Source organism: Pelobates fuscus, chromosome 5, assembly GCF_036172605.1.
Source record: "Pelobates fuscus isolate aPelFus1 chromosome 5, aPelFus1.pri, whole genome shotgun sequence".
NCBI lineage: Eukaryota > Metazoa > Chordata > Amphibia > Anura > Pelobatidae > Pelobates > Pelobates fuscus.
Window position 1 is genome coordinate 253,123,387 of NC_086321.1, and position 26,300 is coordinate 253,149,686.

General features: G+C 37.1%; 1 protein-coding gene across 2 annotated transcripts in view; it reads right to left on the minus strand.

Moving 5' to 3' along the window:
- FOCAD (focadhesin) overlaps nucleotides 1-26,300 on the minus strand; it is a 207,238-nt gene that overhangs the window by 5,309 nt on the left and 175,629 nt on the right. For both annotated transcript variants that reach the window (XM_063455217.1, XM_063455218.1), the window contains exons 27-40: nucleotides 25,458-25,696; nucleotides 20,563-20,652; nucleotides 14,138-14,285; nucleotides 10,658-10,777; nucleotides 10,157-10,279; nucleotides 10,000-10,077; nucleotides 5,601-5,672; nucleotides 5,168-5,270; nucleotides 4,741-4,821; nucleotides 3,323-3,451; nucleotides 2,994-3,109; nucleotides 2,280-2,540; nucleotides 1,472-1,561; nucleotides 1,093-1,270 (exon numbers count right to left, since the gene is read on the minus strand). In XM_063455217.1, coding sequence (XP_063311287.1) covers nucleotides 1,093-1,270; nucleotides 1,472-1,561; nucleotides 2,280-2,540; nucleotides 2,994-3,109; nucleotides 3,323-3,451; nucleotides 4,741-4,821; nucleotides 5,168-5,270; nucleotides 5,601-5,672; nucleotides 10,000-10,077; nucleotides 10,157-10,279; nucleotides 10,658-10,777; nucleotides 14,138-14,285; nucleotides 20,563-20,652; nucleotides 25,458-25,696 — 1,828 coding nt within the window. The remainder of the gene's footprint in view (nucleotides 1-1,092; nucleotides 1,271-1,471; nucleotides 1,562-2,279; nucleotides 2,541-2,993; nucleotides 3,110-3,322; nucleotides 3,452-4,740; nucleotides 4,822-5,167; nucleotides 5,271-5,600; nucleotides 5,673-9,999; nucleotides 10,078-10,156; nucleotides 10,280-10,657; nucleotides 10,778-14,137; nucleotides 14,286-20,562; nucleotides 20,653-25,457; nucleotides 25,697-26,300) is intronic.

Consider the following 26,300-nt stretch of genomic DNA (forward strand, 5'->3'; position numbering starts at 1 on the left):
CAGAGTTGATATAATTATTTTGATTCCAATTTGCTCAAGACCGTAGTTACAATGTAGTTTTACATGTGCAGAAATTGAATATTTTGGTATAATGTATTTTTGACATGCCTTAAGTATTTCTGATATGGTTGAGTTTAAGGTATGACTGCATATAAATGTGTGGCTATGTACCTAGAGCTGGATTAACCGTTAAGAATACCTAGACTGTTGTCTATGGCCTATGAAGTAGCTATCCTAAAGGTAACACCGAGTTGTTTAGACTACTAGACCTACACTTTTTTTGGTCAGTGTGGAACTTACAATGTTATCTATACAGTAAAAGGAACACTGTATTCACCATAACAACAGTATCTAACTGAAGTTGTTATAGTGCCTAGAGTAGTTTCTCCTTCTTAGTGGCCCCAATTTACTTTATTTTGAAAGTTAGAAAGCTTCTCTGATCAGGAGACTCCTAGTAGTCTCTGTGTAGAAGAGCCAGGACTACTACTTCCCGACTCTCATATCCTGGCATACGGTTATATCACACGGCAGTGCCATCACTGTCAGTCATTGAAAAATCACTGCATGCAACGATTTTCTATGACGGAATCGTGGGTCGCAGCCACGCTTACAGGATGACAGCACTCAAGAAGCAGTATGCGCAGCGCAGGGAGATACTTTGCACTGGAAAGAGGGTCAGTAAAATTACTTTTCAGTGCTAGGTAGGGACACTGATACTATAGCGTTAGGAATACAGATTTGTATTCCTAATGCTATAGTGTCCCTTTAAGTGGACATTGAGTTGACCTGCACTTTTAAAATAAGGAATACAGATGATAAAATAAAATGTACACAAATATTTTTTTTTAAAAGATGCTTATCTTTTGTTATAGGAGGTGGGGACATGCTACTGATTGCCATGGACAGGGGACCTTATTGCAACATCACATGGAATATTGCTTTAAAGGGGCAAAATAAAAACTGTTCCTTTTAGATTCATTTTAAAACATTGCAACATAATGCACATTATCATGGAGCATTTTACCAGAGACATAAATATTAAATTAACTCCATAAACTCCGTTATCAACCATGTGACTTTTTTCTTTGTTACCTGTGTTTTGATGGCTGGAGATCCGTGAATGATAGAATGATTGTAACAGCATCCAGCTTATGGTTTGTGTCTCGTTGCACTCTACAGCAACTGCAATGATGTCATTGAAGCATGACAAGGGTAGACGTCCTTCTGAGACCAGATACAACAGCACAAAGGCAGTTTTCTCTATGCTCTTCTACAGCGACAGGAATACAGAGATTAGAGTGCTGATAGTTAGCTAAATCCTTTACCATTATGAAATAACATGATAGCAAAGAATGGGCCAGATGCTTGGTAATGACAATGGTAAGGGACAATGTTAGTAAAAATAAAAATCTGACTGAAATAACATTCTATTAGCAAAAAACATGTGTTACACACAATGACATTATTGTACCTTTGAAATGGAACATATACGTTCAATTTCGCTAGCCGCCATTTCCGAGAGACATTTTGCCACTTCAACATACAGTTCCACGTCTATCTCCTGTATCAAATAACAAAAGATGCAAACACATACACAATTAAACACAGTCACTAAAGCACACACTGTTCGTTTAGGTCTCTAAGTGAGATAGATGAAGCGAAAAGAGAGAACATATTTTAGGAGAGTTCATTCATCCTTGTTTCCAAGAGTGTTTAACAGTAATAAAACAAAGAATAATAGACTCAGAAGCTTAAGACACTAGTTTAATGAAAGGCACATTACAATGTGCAAAAAATTAAAACATGTGCATGATAAGGATAGTTAAATGGACACTCAAAGCACCAAAACCAATACAGTCTTGGTGCCAAAATGTTGTCCCTGCAGCAATGTTTACATTTGTCAATCAGCATGTCTTTAGAGGCTGTCAATCAGACAGCCGCTAGCGGCACTTCCTCCTAGAATATTCTCATTTTTTTGTTATGTATAAAAAGTGTAATGCTCTCTCAAAAGAATTCTAAATGTGGGGCAGTTACAATGGAAGCAAGACACACCAGCAGGCAAATTCCATTGGCGACTCGGGCACTTTTACCTCTTTGCACCACTTTTCAGAATAGAACCTTCACAAGGGGTTTGTTTGTGCAGTTTCCAAGATTAGTAACACACAGATGTTTTAAAAAACAAAAAACAAAAAAAACAACAACATATTTTTAACAGTCCCTTCCAAAAATTATAATCAAAAATTAGAACCATATTGTTTGCCAATCAGTTAAAGACTTACATGGATTTCATCTGGCAAGAGATGAAATATCTGCTCTGTAGTTTTGCAGAGGAAACTCCAGCAGTGCTGTGGGGGGCTGGGAAGTTTCATAGCTTGGCTGAGGCTTTGTAGGACACATTGGGACATCTCCAGATCCCTAGCCTCACCATGTGCCTCAAAGTGTGGAGTCATGCACACATCAGCAAATGTCTGTAGCTTGTCCTCAGAGAGATGTTTCATCCATAGAGGCAACGAGGTCAAGAGGTAGGCCCGGGTTTTGACCTGCAATGCACGGATTAAATACTATTATAATAAGACTTTGAAGGCATAAACTGACTTTCCACTGACAATGGAGCTGTTTTGCTGTTCTATATCTAGATCTTATAGAGATAATGAATCATGTTTCGGCCTTAAATCTGTTCTTGAACCTTCTAAAACTGTTGTTTTTTGTGGCTGCCCAGCGGTTAAGTAGAAAATAAAAATCTATAATTTTCAAATGTCATTGTTTAGGTAGTAAATTTTACCAGCTTTGGACCCAACATATCATATTACTACTAACATGACTTTGAATGCAAGACTTATTAGCTATTTGAGATCTCCATCTCTTTCTCATTTCATCTAGTGATTCCCAGTGATTTTAAAGTGCACACGAATATTTTTCTTTCTAAAGTCGCTCTCTTTTTTTTGGACAGAACCTAACAGCAAATAAAAAAAAATACCCAACAAGTGACTTACAGTAAGGCTGTAAATTAGTGGTGGAACCACCCACATTCCTAAGAGTACTGCTGCATTCTGTGAGGTCTGGGCCTGAGTGACAGCTATTTGGATACACAACCTTTGTATTTCATCCCCTGTTCAAAGTAAACAACAAGTCAATGCATGGAGTTGTAAACATAACAACATATTCTCAAGATAAAATACTTTTATTAGGTTTAAATATAAATATGAGGTGTCCAGATTATAGAGTGACATGCACTGACACGTCACTTAAGAGAAATTAAAATAAATGCTCAAAGCATAAGAAACTGGCATTTAAAAATCTAACATAACATATGATCATTTACCAAAGTTAAGTCTCATGAGTGGAGCAAGTATAGATGCCCAGTTGACAGGAGGATACTGATGTCCGTCAGCAGCAGCAGCAATTGAAGAAGCACACACTTTCACCAGAGGAGGGGGGAGAGATTCAGGTCCTGGATAAAAAAAACACATCATCATTAAATACATAGAGTGGCACAATATACTAACAAAAATGAGGGCCTGACGTTGTACATTCTCAAGCTATATCACCAAAATCTCCAACTTTTAGCTCATTCTACAGGAAGCATGGTAACATTTTGCTTTATCTGTACCGATTCTGGCAGGCAAGCCCAAAGATGTGTTGGTTAACAGTATTGGTCTGCATTTGGTACAAATCATGACGGTAAGTGCAGACCATGTATCCCATCTTCCCATGATAGTTATAGACTATTTCCCTAGAATGGTCTCGAAATGTGTCAGTCTTTAATCAATGTGTATTAGGCAAGCATTTTGCCTTGAGAGTTATTAAAAACTTGATCCTGGTCTGTATCAACTAGAATGTACAGATCAGGACACATACATTTTGTGAACTAGTAGACTATTACAAGTTATTTGGGATGAAGATGGTTTTATTATGTCAAAGCATATGTTAAGGATATGGAGATAAAAAATAAAAATTAAAAAGTAAGAGAATCAATGAAATGATATTAACATATGGCCAGAAAGGATGGTCTATTAAAAGGACATAATATTCTAGACATGACACCAAATATTTAATATATTATATAGGTGATACATTAAAAATACACAAAAAGAATATAAACAATAGAAATTATAATCTCATTCAAAGGACATTGACCAGCCCAGGAAGAGACTCAATCAGTGCTGAGTGTTATTCTTTTCTATTGAGTTTTTCTTACAACATAAAAGAAGTTGCATTCCATATATATCCGATCAATCTGCTCTAATTTCCGTGTTTTTCTACAGAGATTAAATGCTGACATTTTATTTCACCATATAACAACAAAGAAATGCTTAGCCAAACGTATTGCAACACAGCACCAGCCCACACCAATAGAGAAACACTGGAAATGTGCACCTTTCCCTTGGCTATGAAACACTACAGACTGCTAGGATTAAGGTCTTTTATTTGTTTATTCTTTAGTTAACTTAGTAGGAGAATACATGTGGTCAATGATTAGCTAGTAGGAAATCAGGAAATGAGAGTTTAATAAACAAAATACAAACAAAAACAAACCTTTCATTCAAGCTCGACATATACATCACAAAGACAAAATATTTGAAACATGTTATTTTGCTTCTAGTACACAGTGCAATAGAATATGGGATTGAACCGGCTGTTTAACAGCAAGACAATAACTGTGTCAATATAACTAAAACTTTCTAAAATAAAACATGCTTACTGTGTATCCTGTAACCAGTAGAATAATGGGAAAAGTACCTTTCTTTCCAGCAGAGACAAGGAAATCCACAACAACTCGTATTAAGCTTCTTTCAGGCAGGTACCCAAAATCTGGGGGAACTAGAAGCAATAAAAGAAAGATTAATTGTGTGGAATGCCAATGGTTAGATTTTAACAGATGTTGTTGCTATATACAACCTGTACAAAATTCTAAAATATAAACAGACGTATAAAAGGCAAGTCCATTATACAGATAGTGGATGTACTTCAAATCAGCTTTTTTCAGAAGCACGTCACTAAAACAATGCACGTACAGCTAATTACATTTCATGAAGTGCATCCTACATTGTATATTAGTTTTCCATTGTCTCTGTCACATTCACATTAAATACAGACAGGACACTGGTATAAGGGACATAAAGGTAAAGCATTAATTAAACAAATCGATTCTATAGGGTTTGCTCACCGGAGGTTCTGCTTTGTGATGACGACAGGCTGGATAAGTGAAGATGACCAAGAATCCATGCTGCATTGGTCTGCAGACCAATAGCTCCAGAAAAACTGATAATCTATTACAAAAATAGATTTGCATGTAGGGGTGAGAATTTCTAACTAGTTTACTTTACCAGACTTTAATTTATACCTGAAAATAAACATGTTCTGTAAAAGGCTGTTATTGCATTACAAAATGTACGGTTATATTCAAGGAAACCATACTTACAGTGCTTAGAATTGCACCAATAAATCAAACAGTCAAAATACAGATTATTGTAACAAAACACAACCTCAAAATACAGCAATGGCCAACATGCACAACAGCCTTATAGAGGAACATGAATACTGCGGTCTATAGATCAATTTAATTTGTTTAATAAAGTATTAAAATGTTTGTTACATACCTGGGTTATTGTTTTGATGACTTCATTCATTTTACTTTGAAATTGGGAAGACTGTATTGATTCAGATTTCAGCTGAAAAAAGAAAGACAATTGACAGTGTGAATATATTTGGCACACAGACCTATATTTTAATAAAACTGGCTAAAATATGAATACACACTGTCCTCGTATATTACAAACACGTGTGCGTGGAGCAGGAACAGTAAAATCACTTTCTAGATATTAAAGCCATACAACCAGAGCTGAGAATGCAGCATTAGAGTCACGATTGTTGCATCCAGGCCTGCACTGGGGCTATATAATGAACCAGGGTGGAGAATAGGATACCAGCACAGTGCAGGCCATGTGACTTCTCATTGGACTCTATGGTCCTTAGAATGTGTTCAGAACTTACTCCAAGTGTTGTTGCATTTGCCTGTGTCTCTTAACTCTCCCTTTTGCAAATTGTACGCCGTTTTTATTCACTTATGCCCTCATTTGTCTCTCAACTCCACTTTTACGTGCCTCGTACCCCTTTTGTCTCTCGTGTTTCTTAACACCCCTTTTCTGTATTGTAAATCCCTCGTGTCACTTACCCCCATTTTGTGTCTCTTACTCCCCCACCTTCCTCTCTCTTTCGTGTATCGTTCTCTTCCCTGACCATTTTGTCCCCCACGTCACTGCAAGCAGCAGTGTGTCAGACTGTGTAGAGAATAATGAAGATGAAGTCATGTTACAGAATAGTGGCCATTAGTAGGGGGTGTTTTGTGCACCCCTTCCATACCGCCTTTTCAAACAATTGTCTTGCTGGTGCACCCCTTTTCTACCCCCTTTCGCACAGCCGCCTTGCTGGTGCACCCCTTTCCTACAACCTTTCGCACAGCCGCCTTGCTGGTGCACCCCCCCTTTCCTACAACCTTTCGCACAGTTGCCTTGCTGGTGCACCCCTTTCCTACAACCTTTCGCACAGCTGCCTTGCTGGTGCACCCCTTTCTCACAGCCGCCCTGCTGGTGCACCCCTTTCCTTCCGCCTTTCGCACAGCCTTAAGGTGCAACTGCAATGTTCTAGAAGGAGTAGTTCCCAAATCTGTCAGTTCTGATAGAATGCCAACTGACAGCAAGACCAGATGACAGGAAAATGGTGTTAAAGGGACACTCCAGGCACCCAGACCACTTCTGCCCATTGGAGTAGTCTGGGTGCCAACTCCCACTACTCTTAACCCTGCAAGTGTAATTATTGCATTTTTTTATAAACTGCAATAATTACCTTGCAGGGTTAACTCCACCTCTAGTGGGATCAGTCGCGACCACCGGCTGACGCAATGAAGAGGAGTAGCGGCGCGGAGGAGGAGACAGCGGCGAGGGAAGTTTTCACCCTTTCAGTAACCGGGGATTGGGGGGTGGGAGGGAGAGGGACCCTCCAGTGCCAGGAAAACGGATTGTTTTCCTGGCACTGGAGATTCCCTTTAAAGAGTTACTTAAAATTATTTTTAATATGATAATATATTATGTTTACTTTCCAATATACTTACTAAAGATATGTTGGTAAGATTAAAGCAATAAAATTAGTAGAATTACTTGTGAAAGTGTTACATGTTGGGAATTTAAAATTTAAGGCCAAAATAGTTGAATGGAAAATATTCAGATATGTTTCCAGTTCAGCTATTTTGTTAGAAATGTTTAGATTCACTTTGAATTCCCAACAATCCTTACTTTAGTGAAGAACCTTGTAAATGTACAAAATTCACATTGCTGTATTTAACACTATCCACTACCAGGGTCCTCCATTTTAACTCCCTGCTAATTTTTTTTATTTATTTTTTAAACATTTCAATTAAAATGGAGCATCAAATGAAAGAATGTTAACATAGTACTTCTACTACTCCACATTTACCAATAGTGAACTATACTAAGGTTAGCACAAAAAGTGTGTTATCTGATTACTGAGTCAACAAGCATAAAATTAGAAAGTGAACAAAAGTGACAGACCATAGGTGACGATCATTCGGCAAGTAATGAAGATACACTGAAGGTTTTAATATAGAAAAGAAAAATCACCAACACAACCAAATAAATCAAAATAAAAAAGAAGTAATAATTTAGGGAAATATTTTTAAAAATATGCAAGTTTTGCTAGTAGGTGAATAAGTAGGTGAATAAGGTGAAAACACATAATCACCATGGAAACCAATAGATTGTTCCTCCACATTTCTTTGATTTCCATGGATATTGCTTCCCTATGAGAATTATGTCCTACCATTTAAATTACAGACACTTTTATAATTCAGCAACAATACGTAATATCAACAGTTTAATGGCTTCCGATAAGCCTTTCATTGGTATTACACCTACAAAGAAGGTCATACGCTTTACCTTAGCCATTCAACAAGTGGGACATGCTAAACAGGGAGAAGACACCGGCTGTAATAAAAGACTAATGTCTGGTCAGTCACCCCCGTGCCCCCACCTGTGGACATCGAGTGGGGGCTTCAAATTAAAGAACTGTGGGTGGCCAGATCACTATCCAACCCCCTGGATTGGCACCTATGATGGGAGGGTATAATAATAATAATAAACGAGGAGAGAGGGGACCTATAGCCCCCCTAACAGAAACCAACAAGCAGCTGGTCGGGTCTAATATTAAATTAGTGCCCTGCTGTGGAGGAACGCAATACCCATGCAAATATTAAAATACGACTTAAGATGAGAGTTCTTTGACTGAATTTGCATAGTGTGGGAATGACCCCATCAATTAGCTTTTTTTTCATATTTTGGGGGATTTTTTTAAAAAAAAATTCACAATCCAGGTCTTGTTTGTTTTCTTCAAAGTTATGTCAGCTGTTTTTATTTATATATATATATTTTTATTTCTTTCTAGAAACTGGCACTTTTTGAATTTAAACATCTAACACACCATTGGCTGTCAATCAGAAAAAAGGTCCTGTTACTTCCTGGTTTGTTTAGCTCACTGGAGCTAAACTCGAGAGGCAGCAAGTGCCAAGAGCACCTGTCTTGCAAAGACTTCTCATTGAGCTACATTGTGAAGTATGGGAAGAAGTGGAAGGCTTGCAAAGGCAGGAGACAAGAGATCAACAATTTTAAATAAAAAATATATAAAAATATATATATAAAAAAAAAAAAATATATATATATATATATATATATATATATAATTAAATCCATGAATGTTTAATGTATACCTTTTAAAAAGTGATTTTTTTATGTATTTGGGCAGTGGAACGTCCCTTTAAATGCATTAGATTCCCCTACTTTATTAATTTTAGAGCCCCCTATTTATTAGTATTTTAGTGCCCAGGAGGTGGCTATGTGATGTCCCCTGTGCTTTATTATAAAATACAGCCCCATCATTATCTTGCTTTATTATTCAAGCATAGCTCCACCATAGGAACTCCTTTCTTTAATTTAAAGACCCACCCATATCTAAGAATGGGGATCAGGGGGTACCAGTACCAGGCCCCTGAGCAATTTACTAGAGACTGGACTGCTCGCTGTTTAGCAGACACGCCCCTACTTGAGGCATTGAGAGTGGGGGCATTGACAAGGTTAAAACCACCCTTGTACTAATGTGTGGGTCATACTAACCCCCACAGGCTACTATTTAATTTCATTTTTAAAGACGCATAGGGTTAATAATTTAAAAAAAAAAAGGCTGATAAACATGTTTTCAGTGTATTTATAGGACTACATTTCACAAGCAGCCGGCACATTTACTGGGTTTGGCTGCAAGAGTTTAAGCTGGAATTAAATCCAGTTGAAGTTCTATAAAAATAGTGTCCAAAACAGTCTATAATTTTTTTTTTTACTGGATTTTGACAATAGAATGGAATTAAGGTCATAATCTCTAAACTTTCTTTTATGATTTTAAGCTACATTTCATATTGCTGAGAATTGATCAGTATTGATAAATTCCATGGAGCATTATGTTAGCTATAGATGTGTACTTGCATGCATATCTAAAAACAAAATTCACTCTTACACCCTCTTTAGCATACTAAAACCATGTTAAGAACGACAGTAATAATCAAACACGGATATGGATGCAATTTGCCTAGTGATGTCTGCAGAGACCATGAATTTTCGGAGTGCTCCCTTCCAATCTTGGTCCTCCTTTTAATGTTAATGTGAATGTTAAAGTACTCCAAAAATCCCTTCTGTGTAGCATGGTTTTATGGTACATGTACGGCAGTCATAGTGATGCAGACAATACTAAGCAGAGCCATAAAGATGTATAAAAGAGTATGTGCTGTTCTTGAATCATGAAAAAAAAAAAAACATATATGAGAAGAACTTGCATTGGAGAATGGCAGTAAATTGCTTTGTGTATACATCATACTAGCATAAAACACCTGACCAGTGCGGTGAACCTATTGCCACTACCATCTAACACGTATAAACTTACTTGTATCAATGCAGATTCAGATCCTACCAGTGCCACAAGTCCATTGAGAGCAGCCAAGCGCTGCATGGTGGGGCATCCCTTAAAAAAAAAAAAAAAAAAAATTCAAAATCTGGCATACAAAATCTGTACATTAGAATTTTCACTCTCAGCCCTTTACCTCTGCAAGGAGAATCTTTATCCAGGCTGGCAGCAGCCGGCCATTCAAGTCTTCTGCTTTCCCATGTCCACATACTGACAAGCCATGAACGATGCTTCCAAGTGCCAGGGCTAAGCCAGGGGTCTGGGTTATAGTAAAGAAAGATGTATAAGGCACACTGTTCAGAGAAAGATATAGAATCCATAACCCTTTAGCATATTAAAAGTGCTTGCTGAATCTTATATTTGTTGCTGTAGGAAATCACTTTGTACTAAATAGCAAATAATAATAAAAGTCACTAATAGTTTAAAGGGACATTATTCCAGACACCAAGCAAAACCTCAACAGCTTCTTGCCTAGTGTAAATAAATGAACATCTAAATCCCTATACAGGCTATAAGAACAATATATATATATGAGCTATATGTCATGACACTGAAAAACAAAGGCTCATATCAAAGCATATTAAACTATAAAAAACTACACATGGTAGAAAACACTATAAGGTGGTGTACAAATGACCTGCTGATTCTGTTCTGTTAGCTCCCGCAGTTTGTTCATGTGCTCCTCTGCTTCTTCTGCGTTAATAATGCTAGCACTGAAAGCCGACACAGTGACACATGCCACACTATATGACAGAACCTGAAAAAGAAGAGATCACATTTATTGTAACATATGATATAAGGTTCTTATACGAAAGCATTTTATTCACCATGGCTATATACAATATAAAAGAAAAAAATAATAAAAATAAGTATATATATATATACTTATACACACATATTTATTTTTTAACTATTCTCTTTCTATTTTCTACTTGTGGAAGAGTCTACAGCCCAGGCACAGATTGTGCTAACCTTAGTATAATGAGTTGTTAAAAGAACACTCCAAGCACCACAATAGCTACAGCTTGCCGTAGAGGTTTTGGAGACAGGCTTTCCTGCTGTCATTCCAGTGTCATTTGTAAAGCTGTTTTAGAACAATTCTGCTGCGTACCTGCAGCCACATATGTTGCTTCCCTATTTGGATACTTGAACCTACATATATCATTATGTATATATATAATTTTTTTATTTACAATGCCTAACTGCGCACTCATAAACCTTTGAAAATAAACTTACCTGAATTCCAGCACTGGGCGAAGCTCCACGTGCTGCTTTCCACGCCTTGTTTAACATCACTGAGGTCCAATCAAATGCTTCTCATAGAAAAGCATTCGATTGGACTGTTCTTCCCAGTTCAGAGTGCCTGCATGTGTTCTGAGCCAGGAATGAATGGGAAGGGGAGGTTCAGGGTGGGGACAAGGGAAGGAGGAAATATATAAAAAATAAAATAGACAAAACGATATGGAGGGAGGCGGGAAAGTGGACAGGGAACAAATAAATATTGAAATTTCTTGCCGATACTGCCTGCAAGGGTAGAAACTGATCACGTCTGTCGCCAGCATGCAGTGAGTGCTGATAACAGACTATTTTTATTACAGAGTTCCAGGTTCGCAAAGTCATGTGTGCTAGGAAACGCTGCACAGTCTCCCACCACCATGATCACTTCTAAAATCAGAAATGGTCATGGTAGTTAGAGTAACCCTTTAATTGTAATTTTGTTTAGAAATCAACCAGTATATATTTGCAAACAGAAAAACTTAAAAATATAAATGGAACTTTGTACATGACCACAGCTCCGTCAGGACAAATCCTGAGAGATCCATATTTTCACAGTCCAACTCAAAGTGGCCTAAACATAAATGTAATAAACCTTAATCAAGCATGAGACAGAAAATAATAAAGGGTTTCCTTTAAGATAGTGTAGGGTTAGCCAGTAAACTATGAATTATGTTGAATCGCAAAGGTATTTACAAATTATATTCCAAAGCAGCTAGTTTGGACAAGTGCTAAACTTTCAGATGATTTTATAATTCATTGGTCAGTTGATGACAATCTCCCGGTTATCCATTATACCTATTGGAACAGAAACAATAGCCATAGCACAACATAAAGGGGACTCTAGGTGTTTCATCCCCAATAGGTGCCTTGGATTATATGATTACATATACACATAACTCAGTTAACTAAATAGAAATCTTTACATAGTTGTCAATAGACGAACTGCTATTTAGTTACCAGAGGTATGCTGACCTCTTGTACTAGAATTCAGTCCTTACCAAGATCTGTGTGGTCATGATAAATACTGGACACCCAATAAAATATCATTATGCAACAAAAAGCAGCTTTATATGAAATATACCACGCTATAAAGCATTTAAAAAACTTTAAACCAAAATGTGCGGTATAAATATTGCAGTGTGGATAGATACAGTTGTAATCAAAACTATTCAACCGCCATTGAAAATCAGGTTTATTGTTTTTTTTATTGTTTCCTCAAACTGAAAATGCTACTTATAATGGCTTCTTCAGTCTCAAAATGATTCAACCCCCTGAATAGAATCCCTCACAACTGCACAAATATGCAAAACAGGTGTTGTCTCAAGCACACCTCATGCAACTAATCAAGGGCTTCATTAGTTGAACCAGCTGTGCTTGAGCTAGAGCATTTTAAATACCTGAACTCACTAGGGGTTTGTTGAGTGCCACGTTGAACTGCATGTTAGAAATATGGCTAAGTCAAAAGAATCGTCCATAAATTTAAGAGACAAGATAATCACCATTCACAAACAATGAACAGGATACAAAAAGATAGCGACAGCACTGAATGTTCCTAGAGACTCGGTTGGAAGCATAATTTGCAAGTTCAAAGTTGAAGAAACAGTGGTTACACTACCTGGACGGGAAAGAAAAGGGAAGCTATAAATGGCTGCAAAGAGAAGTCTGGTTGTGAAAAACCCTCGAGTGACTGCAAAAGACCTGCAGCAAGTCTTGGTGGCAAAAGGCACTGAGGTATCAATGAACATAGTAAGGTGCATACTAAATGCCAAAGGTTTTCATGCCAGAACTCCAAAATGTACACCACTACTGACCCAAAAGCACAAGAAAAGTAGGCTCCAATATGCTCAAAATCATATAAATAAGCCACATAAGTTTTGGGACTATTTTCTGTGATGCGCTGAAACAAAACTGGAACTTTTCAGCCCAATGGACCAGCAGTATGTCTGGAGGAAAGCTGAAGCTTGGGCGTCATTGGATCTTCCAACAAGTAAATCATCCCACGCGTACCACAAACTCCACCAAGGTTTGGTTGCAGAAGAAGTCCTGGAAAATTCAACAGGGGCCATCACAGTCACCTGACTTGAACCATATAGAAAACCCAGAATATTACTGAACTGGAGGCCGTTGCTCATGAGGATTCCTCAGGAATGCTGCCAGTAGCAGGGTGATTTACTAATCCCTAAAGATGATTGCCATGAAGGGATTGAATAATTGTGATATTGGAGAAGTCAAGTTGCATTTTCAGTTGAATTTGGGAAAACCACTTGAAGCATTTGTTGTGTTGAGCTATTTCAAAAATTGCTGTTTGTTTGTTTGTTTTTTCATTGCAAACAGTTGAAAGTCTGTACATTTTGACAATAAACCTGATTTTCAATGGGGATTGAATAATTTTGGTTACAACTGTAGGTCAGATATATCATAAGAAGAATAAACGAATTAACAAAAAAATTGCAGTTATATATTATTTTATACAACTGCTCAGAGCACGTGTATTTAGCATCAGTAGTTTGACGAATATCTTTGAGCAGGTTATATATATTATGCCCCCAGTCACACACAGACTAGCCTACACTCACTGAATAGCTTCTAAAAGGGTATCATGACTAGAGCCATCAGCAAGTCAGCAATGGAGACAAAGCCTTAAGTGTTGGATTTCAATTTTTACTTATTAAAGGGCACTTGTGTTTTTACAGGACAAACAATAGTAGATGCCATTCACTTACAATGTTTTTGTAAATGGCTCTAATTTTGTTTTCTTTTTACATAGGACAATGAAGCGTATTGATTGGCTAACATCTCATCCTGTTTGTGCACATTTACAAGATCAATGCGTTTTTACCTCTTGCTGTGTTCGGCTCTGGTCTTCGCCATCACATAGGGACATGTAGAGCTTGCGTAGTGTAGCAGAGACGTGGACTTGGCCGTCTGTCTGACTATTCTGACTCATGAAGGATAGCACAAGGCCCACTCCCAGAATACAGCCCATACTATAGGAAGCAAAGTCACAGGGGAAAAAAAAAAGATTGAAGTTTAAAAATACATTACTAATTCTCATAGTTTATTATTCATAAAGCTGATTCTGAGTTAATAAAGGTGGATAAATGAAAGGCTATGTTTAAATAAACATGTTCTGTTAAAAAGCAAAATCAGCAAAAGGACCACATCTATCATGGGGACAAAATACTGTTTTGGGGCAAAGGACATTTCTAAATTTCACCAAATGCAGCATGTAGCCTTGCAACTGATTCAATCGTGCCCTAAACACACAAGAGCATGAATCCATACCTTATCTAGTTTGATAGGTTCTGCTGTCCTTGAAGGAGGACACCCTTAAATCTACACAATGTGCAGCCAATATAATAAAAAATCGTCCAAGGTAAGAAGACTACAATTCCGATGAACCACATGTGTTCACGTGTTTAGAACTGACAGAAATTTAGGGGCATTAGGATTTACCTAAAGCTGGAAGACCAATATCATAACAGTTGGTGAGTTTGATTTGAGTAGAAATAAGAAATTTAACTCTAAGAAATAAAAAAAAAAAAATGTTTTTCATGTACTAAATTTAAGACTACGAAAAAAAACATTTATATTTTCTAAAAGACAGGAAAAAGTGTCATTCCTAATACACAGTAACATTTACAAACTGGTATACTGTACAGGTAAGTGATGGATACACTTGACACTACAGATGATTTAATTTCCTGCATAACCCATCCAGATGTTGGGAAAACGTAGGTAAAATAAATTAAGTTTTTCCAATACCTACCAGGACTAGATAAGCTATCACTGGCCTAAGGCCAATAATTCAGTCAATAACATGGTCTTTTTGTCTTGCAAGTCAATACGCAGAGTACCTACAGTACTGTATTTTGTGGAGTTGGATAAGAATGCAGGTTCTAAACCTGGTTATATTGTGCAGCTACCCATTATGGCTACTTTATTACATCAAGGATATGTCACTTTACCAGAAACTTCAATGTAGAATGTACTATAATTAATAAAGCCACATAAGGCCTTCCTCAGATAAAATATATAATATATCTAAATGTAAGATCCTTTAACTGTTTGTACGTGAGATCCTATTAATGCTTGGTATTCAGTAGGCAGCAGATAGTGTGCCGATGTGCATGGTTCCTTAACGCCATCTCTCAATGAATGTTTGTAAGCCTGCGTTATCTGTTGGTGTTGTGGCTCAAATGGAACATTGAAATGCTATTTGGTGCCCTTGAATAGTAGACACAACAAAGAGCACTATTTCTGTAAAGTGCTTAAAAGCTAGCATGGCCCATACGATGCTGTCCAATGTATTGATGACCTCTCAATTAGTTATACACTATACAGATGGGAATTTTGCTTTTTATGTGTGCATTCTTTTAAATGATGTGATATAAAATCTGCCTTTTAGTAGGACATATTGACATTGAAACAATGTGCTCCATGTGGATTAAAAAGGACTACATCTAACACACGATTGTTTTTCAAATAGAAAGATAGTATTTCTGTAAAGTTTCTTTCATCTAGAAATATTTTCTTTCAGTCGTCAATATTACTACATATTATTTATGTTGTTTTGTAATGACGTTTTTCTTAACTTGACATTAGTTGGTTCTATATTTCCGCTCTACAACACTGCATAGCATGCTGGTGCTATGCAAACAATAATAGGACTTGAAATATTAAATAATGATTTATAGCTTTTTCTTCAAGTCAGTTGACCTCCAGATGGCAGCATAACATCTAAGAAGAAGCTAAAGTAACAATGCCACCCCCATCCCTTCCTGACTGGCAACTCTTCGCCACCATAATTCAGAACAATAGACCTATACATGCTGCACTGTGGGGGTTATCTACCAATGCACAGGAAAATGTGTTTATAAGCATGGCACCATTCCGTGCGCCAAAGCTCACAACACAGTCACACATACTAAACAAACAAATGTTTAGCTTTCTGATCACGCAGAATTTTTCAGGTTATTATGTGTGTGTGATATCTTGTAGCAGAGTACAGTGCCGCCTGTGAACTGAATGCGTAGAGAGATCTAAGGTTCGTTACACGTCTAGAATACTATTAAATACAGATACTGAGTAGTGCTTTTGCCGTTTAGTAAATATGTTAAAGGACATTAGATTACCGATTGATGGCATTACTTTTAGTATAAGCGATGTTGACAGCAGTGGACCTACTAGTGTGGATTTTTTGATTTCCAAAATTGTTTAAATAAACTCAGCAGGGTCTATTCATGAAATGCTGAATTTGATGAAGAAAATTATGTCACTTTCATTTGGCTCAATTCTGCTGATGAAATTATTCTGAAGTTCAGTTTGTTTGCAATCAACTAAAGAAAGCCACGTTGAGTTGAATGAGTCCCTGTTCTTTTCATCAGATCTTAATGGTGTACTGAGATTTGTCCGAAAAAAAAAAAAGCCCCAGTCAAAACGGAAACCAAACAGTAACCAAATAAGAAAAGAAAATAAGCCACCAAGGCTTAGGACTTGTTACAGGTCAAAGAGGGTTTGGTGTAGAGTTAAGGTGACTTAGGATTGGAGGGGATTTGGGTTATGTGCTTCCTCAGGTCTGTATCAGAGGAATGGGGTCAAACATTTAGCATGTTTGTTTTTGTGAAAACTATATATTTTATTAATTATAAATAAACTTTGTTTAAAAAAAAAATAAAAAATTAATCAAAATAATAATAAATAATATTTCATAGGCAATGAGGATTAAATCCTGCTCCTTTCATAGGCATCAGATGGAGGACGCCTTTATACTAAAGTAAATTATCTGAAATACCTATATATAATGATATATTCAGTCCGGTCTAACCATATAAAGTATAACCAGCTGCTTAGTCTCCCAAATAAGTCTTATGGGTTTCAATTAAGGCAGAATTGAACATAAGTTTAAATAAACACATATATAGGTTAACAGTTTATGCAAAGCAACCCTGCCTCTTGTGTTACAAATAGGGTTATTTGTATAGCTTGTTGGGCTATTTTTGCATAGAATTTGAAATTCACTTGCAATTTGTGATAATTCACACTTAAGTCTTTGAGATTTATTTCCCATGGTCCATATATAGTCTTTGATGTAAGCTAGATTCACATCCTACATGAATATTAACATCAGGTATTATACCTCTGTGTGGTGCTGTTATCCTGTGATGGAACATGAATGGCTTCCCTCTGATTCGAGTAATCTCTTATAAACTTTCTTCACTAAGTGTACACTTATTTTCACTCAGTGGGTGACATGTATAAATAAAGAAGCCTTTTGTCAAAGATAAACATAACCCTTGGGTTTCATTTTTATTTCTGCGGTTGACTGTGTGTATATAGATGTCTATATTGACTAGAGACACACAAAAAAGAACTGTTTCTAACTGTGACAAGGAGCTCTCAAACAAACAGATAATGTGATAGAAAGATTTCTGTGAATACTCTATAAATATTGGAGCTACAAAGTGGTAAAATGGGGTTTACTTGTGTTACCTTACTTGACTGCATGTTTGTTTTGTCACAATTGTTGCTTTGTTTTTTCACAGTGTTCTGGGTTTATATTTAGCTACACCGAAATGGGATTATTCATTTGTCCAGACTAGATGGGCCAAACGGTTCTTATCTGCCATCACATTCTATGTTTCTATGTCGAGCAATGTTTCATTCAGACAATTCCATGAATTAACTTTTGCTTCCATTACAATTTCAGCACATGTGGGTAAAGTTATACCCGTGCTTTATGTGTGAAACTGCCAAATAGACAATAAGCCTCCCACCTATAACTAAAAGTAGCATTGTTCAGCAAACTAAAACCTAGGCACTGATATCACCAGTAAACAATGACTTGTACCTTTTATTCCCTGCAAACCCTTGTGGGTAAAGTAGGATTGTGGGTAGCTATCCTGTGAGCAGGGTTAATGGACACAATTACACTGGGCCTCTCTGTCTGGCATAAAGCACCACATTACAGACCATCAATTAGCTGGAGTGTCTGGCTCTAAAAGAAGCTAGACGGGCAAAGTCTGTGCTGAGCTCCTCTCCATTGCAACTGTGCCACAGATAGGAAGCAGCTTTAACATTGTGTGCGGCAACAATAAGAAGAAGATATGAAATCCACAGCTTGGCATACAGACAAAGAAGCACTTGGATCCTCCCTGTACAGAAGCTCTGTGTACTTCCCTCCCTGCTGCTGCTGGTGCTGATGAAGCTCTTTGTAGAAATGATTGCAGTGTGCATGGATCACTGGTTACAATATAACCAGCACAGCTAGAACACCTGGACATGCAGCCACTTGGTACATATTACTGCCAATTTTACAATATTTGTACATTTACCCATTCAGATTTGAGCCTGGTCTGTTAGGAAACTGTAGAAAATCAACTTTACCTCAATGACAGAATTAAAAATACCTTCACCAAAACATATCAAGAGAAATGAGTTCATGCGAAAATACAGGCCATGAAATGATACAGTGTGAAAATAAAATGATAATTCAGTCACTAAAATACCCCAAAACCCAGATGGGGTATATTTACATGTGAAAATATAAATACAGCCATGACTGCTCTTCATTTCAAATTGGAACACATTATAGCTTCTCTTGAATGTCAATGTGTAATTATTCCCCAAAGGCACATTAACAGTTTAACACGTGGAACATTACTTACAGCTTTCACATGTAGTCTAGTTATAACAGTCAGTAAGAGAACCTCATGTGCTAATATCGGTCTCCCTCAATCCTTTACCCATTCTGTACTGAAACAGAGTATATGATAGCTAGGATTTTTATACACTATAGAATGTATAAAGGGATAGAAAAGGGCCCGAGGCTTAGGGACTCTGCAATTACTTAAAGGAACACTATAGTCACCTAAATTACTTTAGCTAAATAAAGCAGTTTTAGTGTACAGATCATTCCCCTGCAATTTCACTGCTCAATTCACTGTCATTTAGGAGTTAAATCACTTTGTTTCTGTTTATGCAGCCCTAGCCACACCTCCCCATGCTATGATTGACAGAGCCTGCATGAAAAAAAAACTGGTTTCACTTTCAAACAGATGTAATTCACCTTAAATAATTGTATCTCAATCTCTAAATTGAACTTTAATCACATACAGGAGGCTCTTGCAGGGTCTAGCAAGCTATTAACATAGCAGGGGATAAGAAAATCTTAATTAAACAGAACTTGCAATAAAGAAAGCCTAAATATGGCTCTCTTTACAGGAAGTGTTTATGGAAGGCTGTGCAAGTCACATGCAGGGAGGTGTGACTAGGGTTCATAAACAAAGGGATTTAACTCCTAAATGGCAGAGGATTGAGCAGTGAGGCTGCAGGGGCATGTTCTATACACCAAAACTGCTTCATTAAGCTAAAGTTGTTCAGGTGACTATAGTGTCCCTTTAATAAGTAACTTCTCTCTTTTGTTTACTCTTTCCCCACCAAATGGAAGGATAGAAGGGGTATGATGCCAGTTTAAACTTAATGATAGATCGTTTACTCCATATTAAGGGAGGAAAAAAAAAAGGATTTCTTGAACTAGGCTACTATTTGCACAAAGTCCCCAGACGACCACCTGTCATTTCATCTGCAAACCTTAGTTAAAATATGGCTTACATCTGATCTCATTGCTTGCTTAGTTTGGGTGTATATAAATATATATCTCACTGTTTAAGGAATAAAGTCGATATTACCTTATTCTGTGGTATTGTTTTTAAAAGAACACAAACACATGTCCCTGACCCTATAGTGTTAAAAGCACTATCTAGTCCCCCTGGCATATAGTAAAATCTTAACTTTGTTCCAGTCCGCTGGTGCTGGCTCTGCCCCTGATTTGCCTCCTTGGCTGACAAGACAGTGTTTACTGTAAAAAGCCTGCAGGGACTGACTATACTTACATTAAGCTGTAGTTGTTCTGGTGATTATAGAGTCCCTTTAAACTTTTCTGTGGGTCCTTTCTTACCGGGGGCTAGTACTGAACCTTTTTCATTGACCGTACCTCTTTACAGGCTGGTTTCTGTTTCTCTTACTCCAAGTAAGCGAGAAAATCTTCAGGCTGTGAGCCACTAACACTGATGACAGTAAGCACGTATTTTCCTAAAAGCTCAAGGTGTTTGAAACCCTAGCATACTATAGCTTAACATTCGTGCTGTGTAGAAGGGAGCACACTCAAACACCTTCTCAAAATTCTTCTTTCAAATAAATGGTTTCCTTATTAGCAATATACTCTGAAATATAAGATGGTCTAATTCCATTTAAACTGCATACTTGTTTTCAACACCAGGATCAAAGCAGCAACTTTCCAGTGCATCCAGACACTTCATCATTTGTATGTTCATCTGCTGCCCAGATACATCACTGTAAAAAGGAAGAAGATCAAATGAATACATTATATGTTCCGTACCAATGTATATATAATACCAATGGATGTTCTAATAGTTTAACTAACACAAAAAACACTTACACTGCTCATTTATTTTACATATAAATGGGGTAACCAAACCTTTCTCCCTACAGCTGAATAACTCCACAATCATTACTAATCCACAGTTATAAGTCTAAGACATTGTAGTCATGTTTTACACGTATGTTACTGGAGAAATCCAAGCACCATAAACACTACAGCATGCTCTACAGGTTATGGTGCCAGGAGTGCCCCGGCGCCCCCCAATGTAAGTAGTTAAACTATTTAAATGTATATATAAATAAGGTGGCGCAAAATACAGAAGCTCCAACCAGGATCCTCCAGCTCTCAATACCAGAGGCAGAAAGGTTAAGAGTAGCAACCAGTTAACCCCGGGTAAGAAGTCAAACTGTTAGCAAATGATATGACTATTTACACAGGAGAGCAATGCTGGCACCATACCTACAGGGAGGTTATCATGCAAGCATTCTTAACTCTATAGTGTCCTTTTTACTATTTAAAACTACTGGAGTTTGATTCGGTTCTCAATGTGGAAGCACCTCTACTGTTGGTCAGGAAGAGAGCCACTAGATGTGTGTTAACCATGCAATCATAACACCGCAGTACCTACTAAACAGCAATGTTTTAGATTGCAGGGTTAAAACTAAAGGGCCTTTGCACCCACAGACAAAATGTAATTGACATGAAGAGGTCTGAGTACCTTTGGTGGTTATTTAAAAGGTATACTCCTATGACAACCAATGCTTCCTATATAAGCTATTTCTAAAGCAAGTCCCTATCATCATTCAATGGCTTATAACTACATTCATTTGCAAAACTCCTTACTGCTATAAGCATACCCCTTCACTGAGCTGCTGTAAACTATTTTTTAAATGAATGGAACTGCTGAACTAGATATTCTCACATACTCCTGGGATTGGCATATGGCTGTGTCCTAATAAAAGTCCTGTTGTGAAGACTGAAACCTTTGTATGTATATATATTAACTCCTGGAGCCTCTTTAAAATGCAATCGTTTTCATTAAGTATGTTAGTGTGATATAATAAAATAAAGTATGTAGTTAAATGTATGTAGTTAAACCAGCTTTAACCCCTTAAGGACCAAACTTCTGGAATAAAAGGGAATCATGACATGTCATGTGTCCTTAAGGGGTTAAACAGCAGCATGGAGGTGTTAATTACATAGAAACATAGAATGTGACGGCAGATAAAAACCATACGGCCCATCTAAATACTTTCATTAGTCCCTGGCCTTATCTTATAGTAAGGATAGCCTTATGCCTATCCCACATATGCTTAAACTCCTTTACTGTGTTAACCTCTACCACTTCAGGTGGAAGACTATCCCATGCATCCACTACCCTCTCAGTAAGTAGTACTTATTGATATTATTTTTAAACATTTGCCCCTCTAATTTAAGACTATGTCCTCTTGTTGTGGTAGTTTTTCTTCTTTTAAATATAGTCTCCTCCTTTACTGTGTTGATTTCTTTTATGTATTTAAATGTTTCTATAATATCCCCCCTGTCTCGTCTTTCCTCCAAGCTATACATGTTAAGATCCTTTAACCTTTCCTGGTAAGTTTTATCCTGCAATCCATGAACCAGTTTAGTAGCCCTTCTCTGAACTCTTTCTAAAGTATCAATATCCTTCTGGAGATACGGTCTCCAGTACTGCATACAATACTCCAAGTAAGGTCTCACCAGTGTTCTGTACAATGGCATGAGCACTTCCCTCTTTCTACTGCTAATGCCTCTTCTTATACAACCAAGCATTCTGCTAGCATTTCCTGCTGCTCTATTACATTGTCTGCCTACCTTTAAGTCATCAGAAATAATCACCCCTAAATCCCTTTCCTCAGATGTTGAGGTTAGGACTCTATCAAATATTCTGTACTCTGCCCTTGGGTTTTTACGTCCAAGATGCATTATCTTGCACTTATCCACATTAAATGTCAGTTGCCATAACTCTGACCATTTTTCTAGTTTACCTAAATCATTTGCCATTTGGCTTATCCCCTCCTGGAACATCAACCCTTTTACATATCTTAGTATCATCAGCAAAACGACACACCTTACCATCAAGACCTTCTGCAACATAACTAATAAAAATATTAAAGAAAATGGGTCCAAGTATAGATCCCACTGGTGACAAGCCCATGCTTTACATATATTCCATTGACTACAACCCTCTGTTGTGGCTGTCACTCAGCCACTGCCTTACCCATTCAACAATATTGGAATCCAAACTTAAAGATTGCAGTTTATTGATATGCCTTCTATATGCAACAGTGTCAAAAGCCTTACTAAAATCTAGGTAAGCAATGTCTACTGCACCACCCTGATCTATTATTTTAGTTACCCAATCAAAAAAATCAATAGGACAAGTTTGGCACGATCTCCCTGAAGTAAACCCATGTTGTCTCTGATCTTGAAATCCGTGTGATTTTAGATGTTCAACAATCCTATCCTTTAACATGGTTTCCATTACTTTCCCCACTACTGGCCTTTAATTGCCCGACTCCTCCCTACTACCTTTCTTGTGAATGGGCACAACATTTGCTAACTTCCAATCTTCTGGGACTACTCCTGTTAACAATGATTGGTTAAATAAATCTGTTTACATTTAAGCAGTATACCAGCTCTTTTAATAACTTTGGGTGTATTCCATCAGGTCCCATTGACTTGTTTGTCTTTACTTTTGACAGTTGAAATATAACCTCTTCCTCACATGTAAACTCACATGTAACAAATGACTAATTTGTCCTTTTTCCTAACTGAGGCCCCTTTCCGTATTTTTCATCTGTAAATACTGAACAAAAATATTCATTGAGGCAGACAGCTGGACCTTTATCCTCTTCTACATACCTTCCTTCTTTTGTTTTTATTCTAACTAATCCTTGTTTTACTTTCCTTTTCTCATTTATGCATCTAAAAAATGTTTTGTCCCCCTTTTTTTTTTTACTGACTCTACTCTTCTGTGTGTGATTTGGAAGCTCTTATAACTTGCATAGCCTCTGTCTGCCTAATCGTATAGATCATTCTGTCTTCCTCACTCTGGGATTTTTTATAATTACTAAATGCTGACTTTTTGGTTTTTACTATTTTGGCCACATCTGCGGAGTACCACAGTGTTTTTTTGAATTTTGTTGCATTTACTGACAAGCCTAATGCAATTTTCTGTTGCCTTCAGTAGTGCAACTTTTAAATAATCCCATTTCTCTTGGACTCCATTTAAATTGCTCCAGTCTTATAATGACTCCTTTACACATATTCTAATTTTAGAAAAGTCTGTTCTTCTAAAGTCTAAAACTTTTGTTTTTGTGTGGTGTGACTCAGTCACTGTTCTTATATTAAACCACACTGACTGATCACTGGATCCTAAACTTTCACCTATAGTAATATCGGATACCAAACCTTAAATCTAGTATGGCCTCTTTACGAGTTTGCTCCTCAACGACTTGTTTTAGAGACAATACCATTAGGGAGTTTAGAATATGTGTGCTCCTGGCACAACCAACTATTTTGGTTTTCCAGTTCACATCAGGAAGATTAAAGTCACCCATGATGATAACTTCCCCCTTCATTGTCAATTTAGCTATTTCCTCAACTAGTAGATTATCTAACTCTATTTGTCCTGGGGGCCTATAAATCACACCTACACGAGTTACTGTGTGATTACCAAATTCTAATGTAACCCAAACGGACTATGTTCGCCTCACTAACTTTTATTAGGCTAGATTTTATGCTATCCTTCACATACAGGGCCACCCCTCCCCTTTATTGCCTTCCCTGTCTTTTCTATATAAAGAGTACCCTGGTATTGCTATGTCCCAGTCATTTTTCTCATTATACCATGTCTCAGTAACAGCGACTAAATCTACACTATCAGTTGCCATTATTGCCACAAGTTCATGGATCTTATTCCCTAAACTGCGAGCATTTGTAGACATGGACATGACTCTAAGCTTATAATTTTTTAACACACTTGCTACAGGCACCTTCTGTCCTTGTTTTGGGGGGCAGTTGGATTAATGTTTAATCACTCTTTTAGTTACACAATAAATTACTAATAGGGGCTCATTTTTACCTCACAGTTTATCTCTGATGGGCTCGTTATAAGGCAGAGGAATATATATAAGTTAATAATGTGTTTAGAAGTTTTTTTTATTATTATTATTCTTTTTACATGGATGATCGTTTAATGAATTGTATGTAATAATATAAATTGAAGTGGGATTAGAGGCCCCAAAACTACAAATGCTCATCACAATTTCAAACATCAGGTACATAGATGCTGTTGTAGTTACATATTATAAGGTCATTAATAGGAGATACATTTAAAAATGTAAGCAACTGCATTTAGAAACATACTCGTCTATAGTGCCTCCACAAAGGCATATACAAAAAACAAGCATAGGTATCTTAGAAAGCATACAATCAATTAATATAATTCGGCTTCTGGAAACACAAGGACACATTACCAAAAATGTAAATAAAAAATACATTCTGAGGACATCCAGCTCTTAGAGCAGAAGTAGAATTAAATTAACTCGTAAGTAAATGCTAACAGGCTAGCTTGGAAAGATAACCTTAATTAAGCACTTGCATCAGCTGCAATTACATATCCACTGGCAGGGCTATCTGAGTTTAATCGGATATGTCTGCAGTCATAGTAGCTGTATTGTACTAAACCATTTTAAAGAAGTAGCATGCAGCGAATTAAATGAAACATACGTACGTGACTTTCTCCTCACACAGCCGGGAAATAAACATCCCCAGTGCCAGTCCCACGTGTATTTGAAGAGCCTGAGATTCATCTGCTCCTGGCTTCCCAGGTAGTCGGGCTGTCAAAATACTGAGAATTTCTGCCACTTTCTCTTTAAATGACACAACCAATACTGGCACCAGCAGAGAGAGTGCACTGGCGGCACAGGAACGAGCAATAACACTAGCTGTATTCTCTCCAGAGTAGGATTTCTGTAACAAATTAGTATAAAATAAAATCACAAATGTTTTCTGCATTTATCTTATTTAGACCCCTCGAAAATTAAGGATGTGTTACATGAAGACAAAATTGTGTCTGTGGGATCATTACATTTAAAGCCCAACATCTGTATAATGGTATATAAAAAATTAGCAATTAAAGGCTATCCTGTTATTAAAAACATGTTTATCAGTAACTGTTAATAAACTGAATGGCCTGTTTTGACAGGTGGTCATATGAACACTGTTTGGAGAAAATGTTAGCCATGCTGTGAGTCTGATATCAGGAGAGCCTAATTGACATTGTAACTGCAATGGATTATTTGTAACCTCCCTGATTAAAAGCGACAAATCTGGCTGCAAGTACAACTCTCATACCATCTCCAAATCTCTCAAAGGCCTTCTTTGGATCAACACAAAATGTAAGAGAACCAGGGAATTTTAATGGAAATAATGTGTATTTTATAAACACACTAGTTAAAAAAAAAAAAAAAAAAAGAATAATAATCGATGTGACTTAAAATATATCGTTATGCTAATAAATACTTTATAGTTACACTAAGAAAGACAGAGCTTAACAATAAAGGTGATCGCCCAG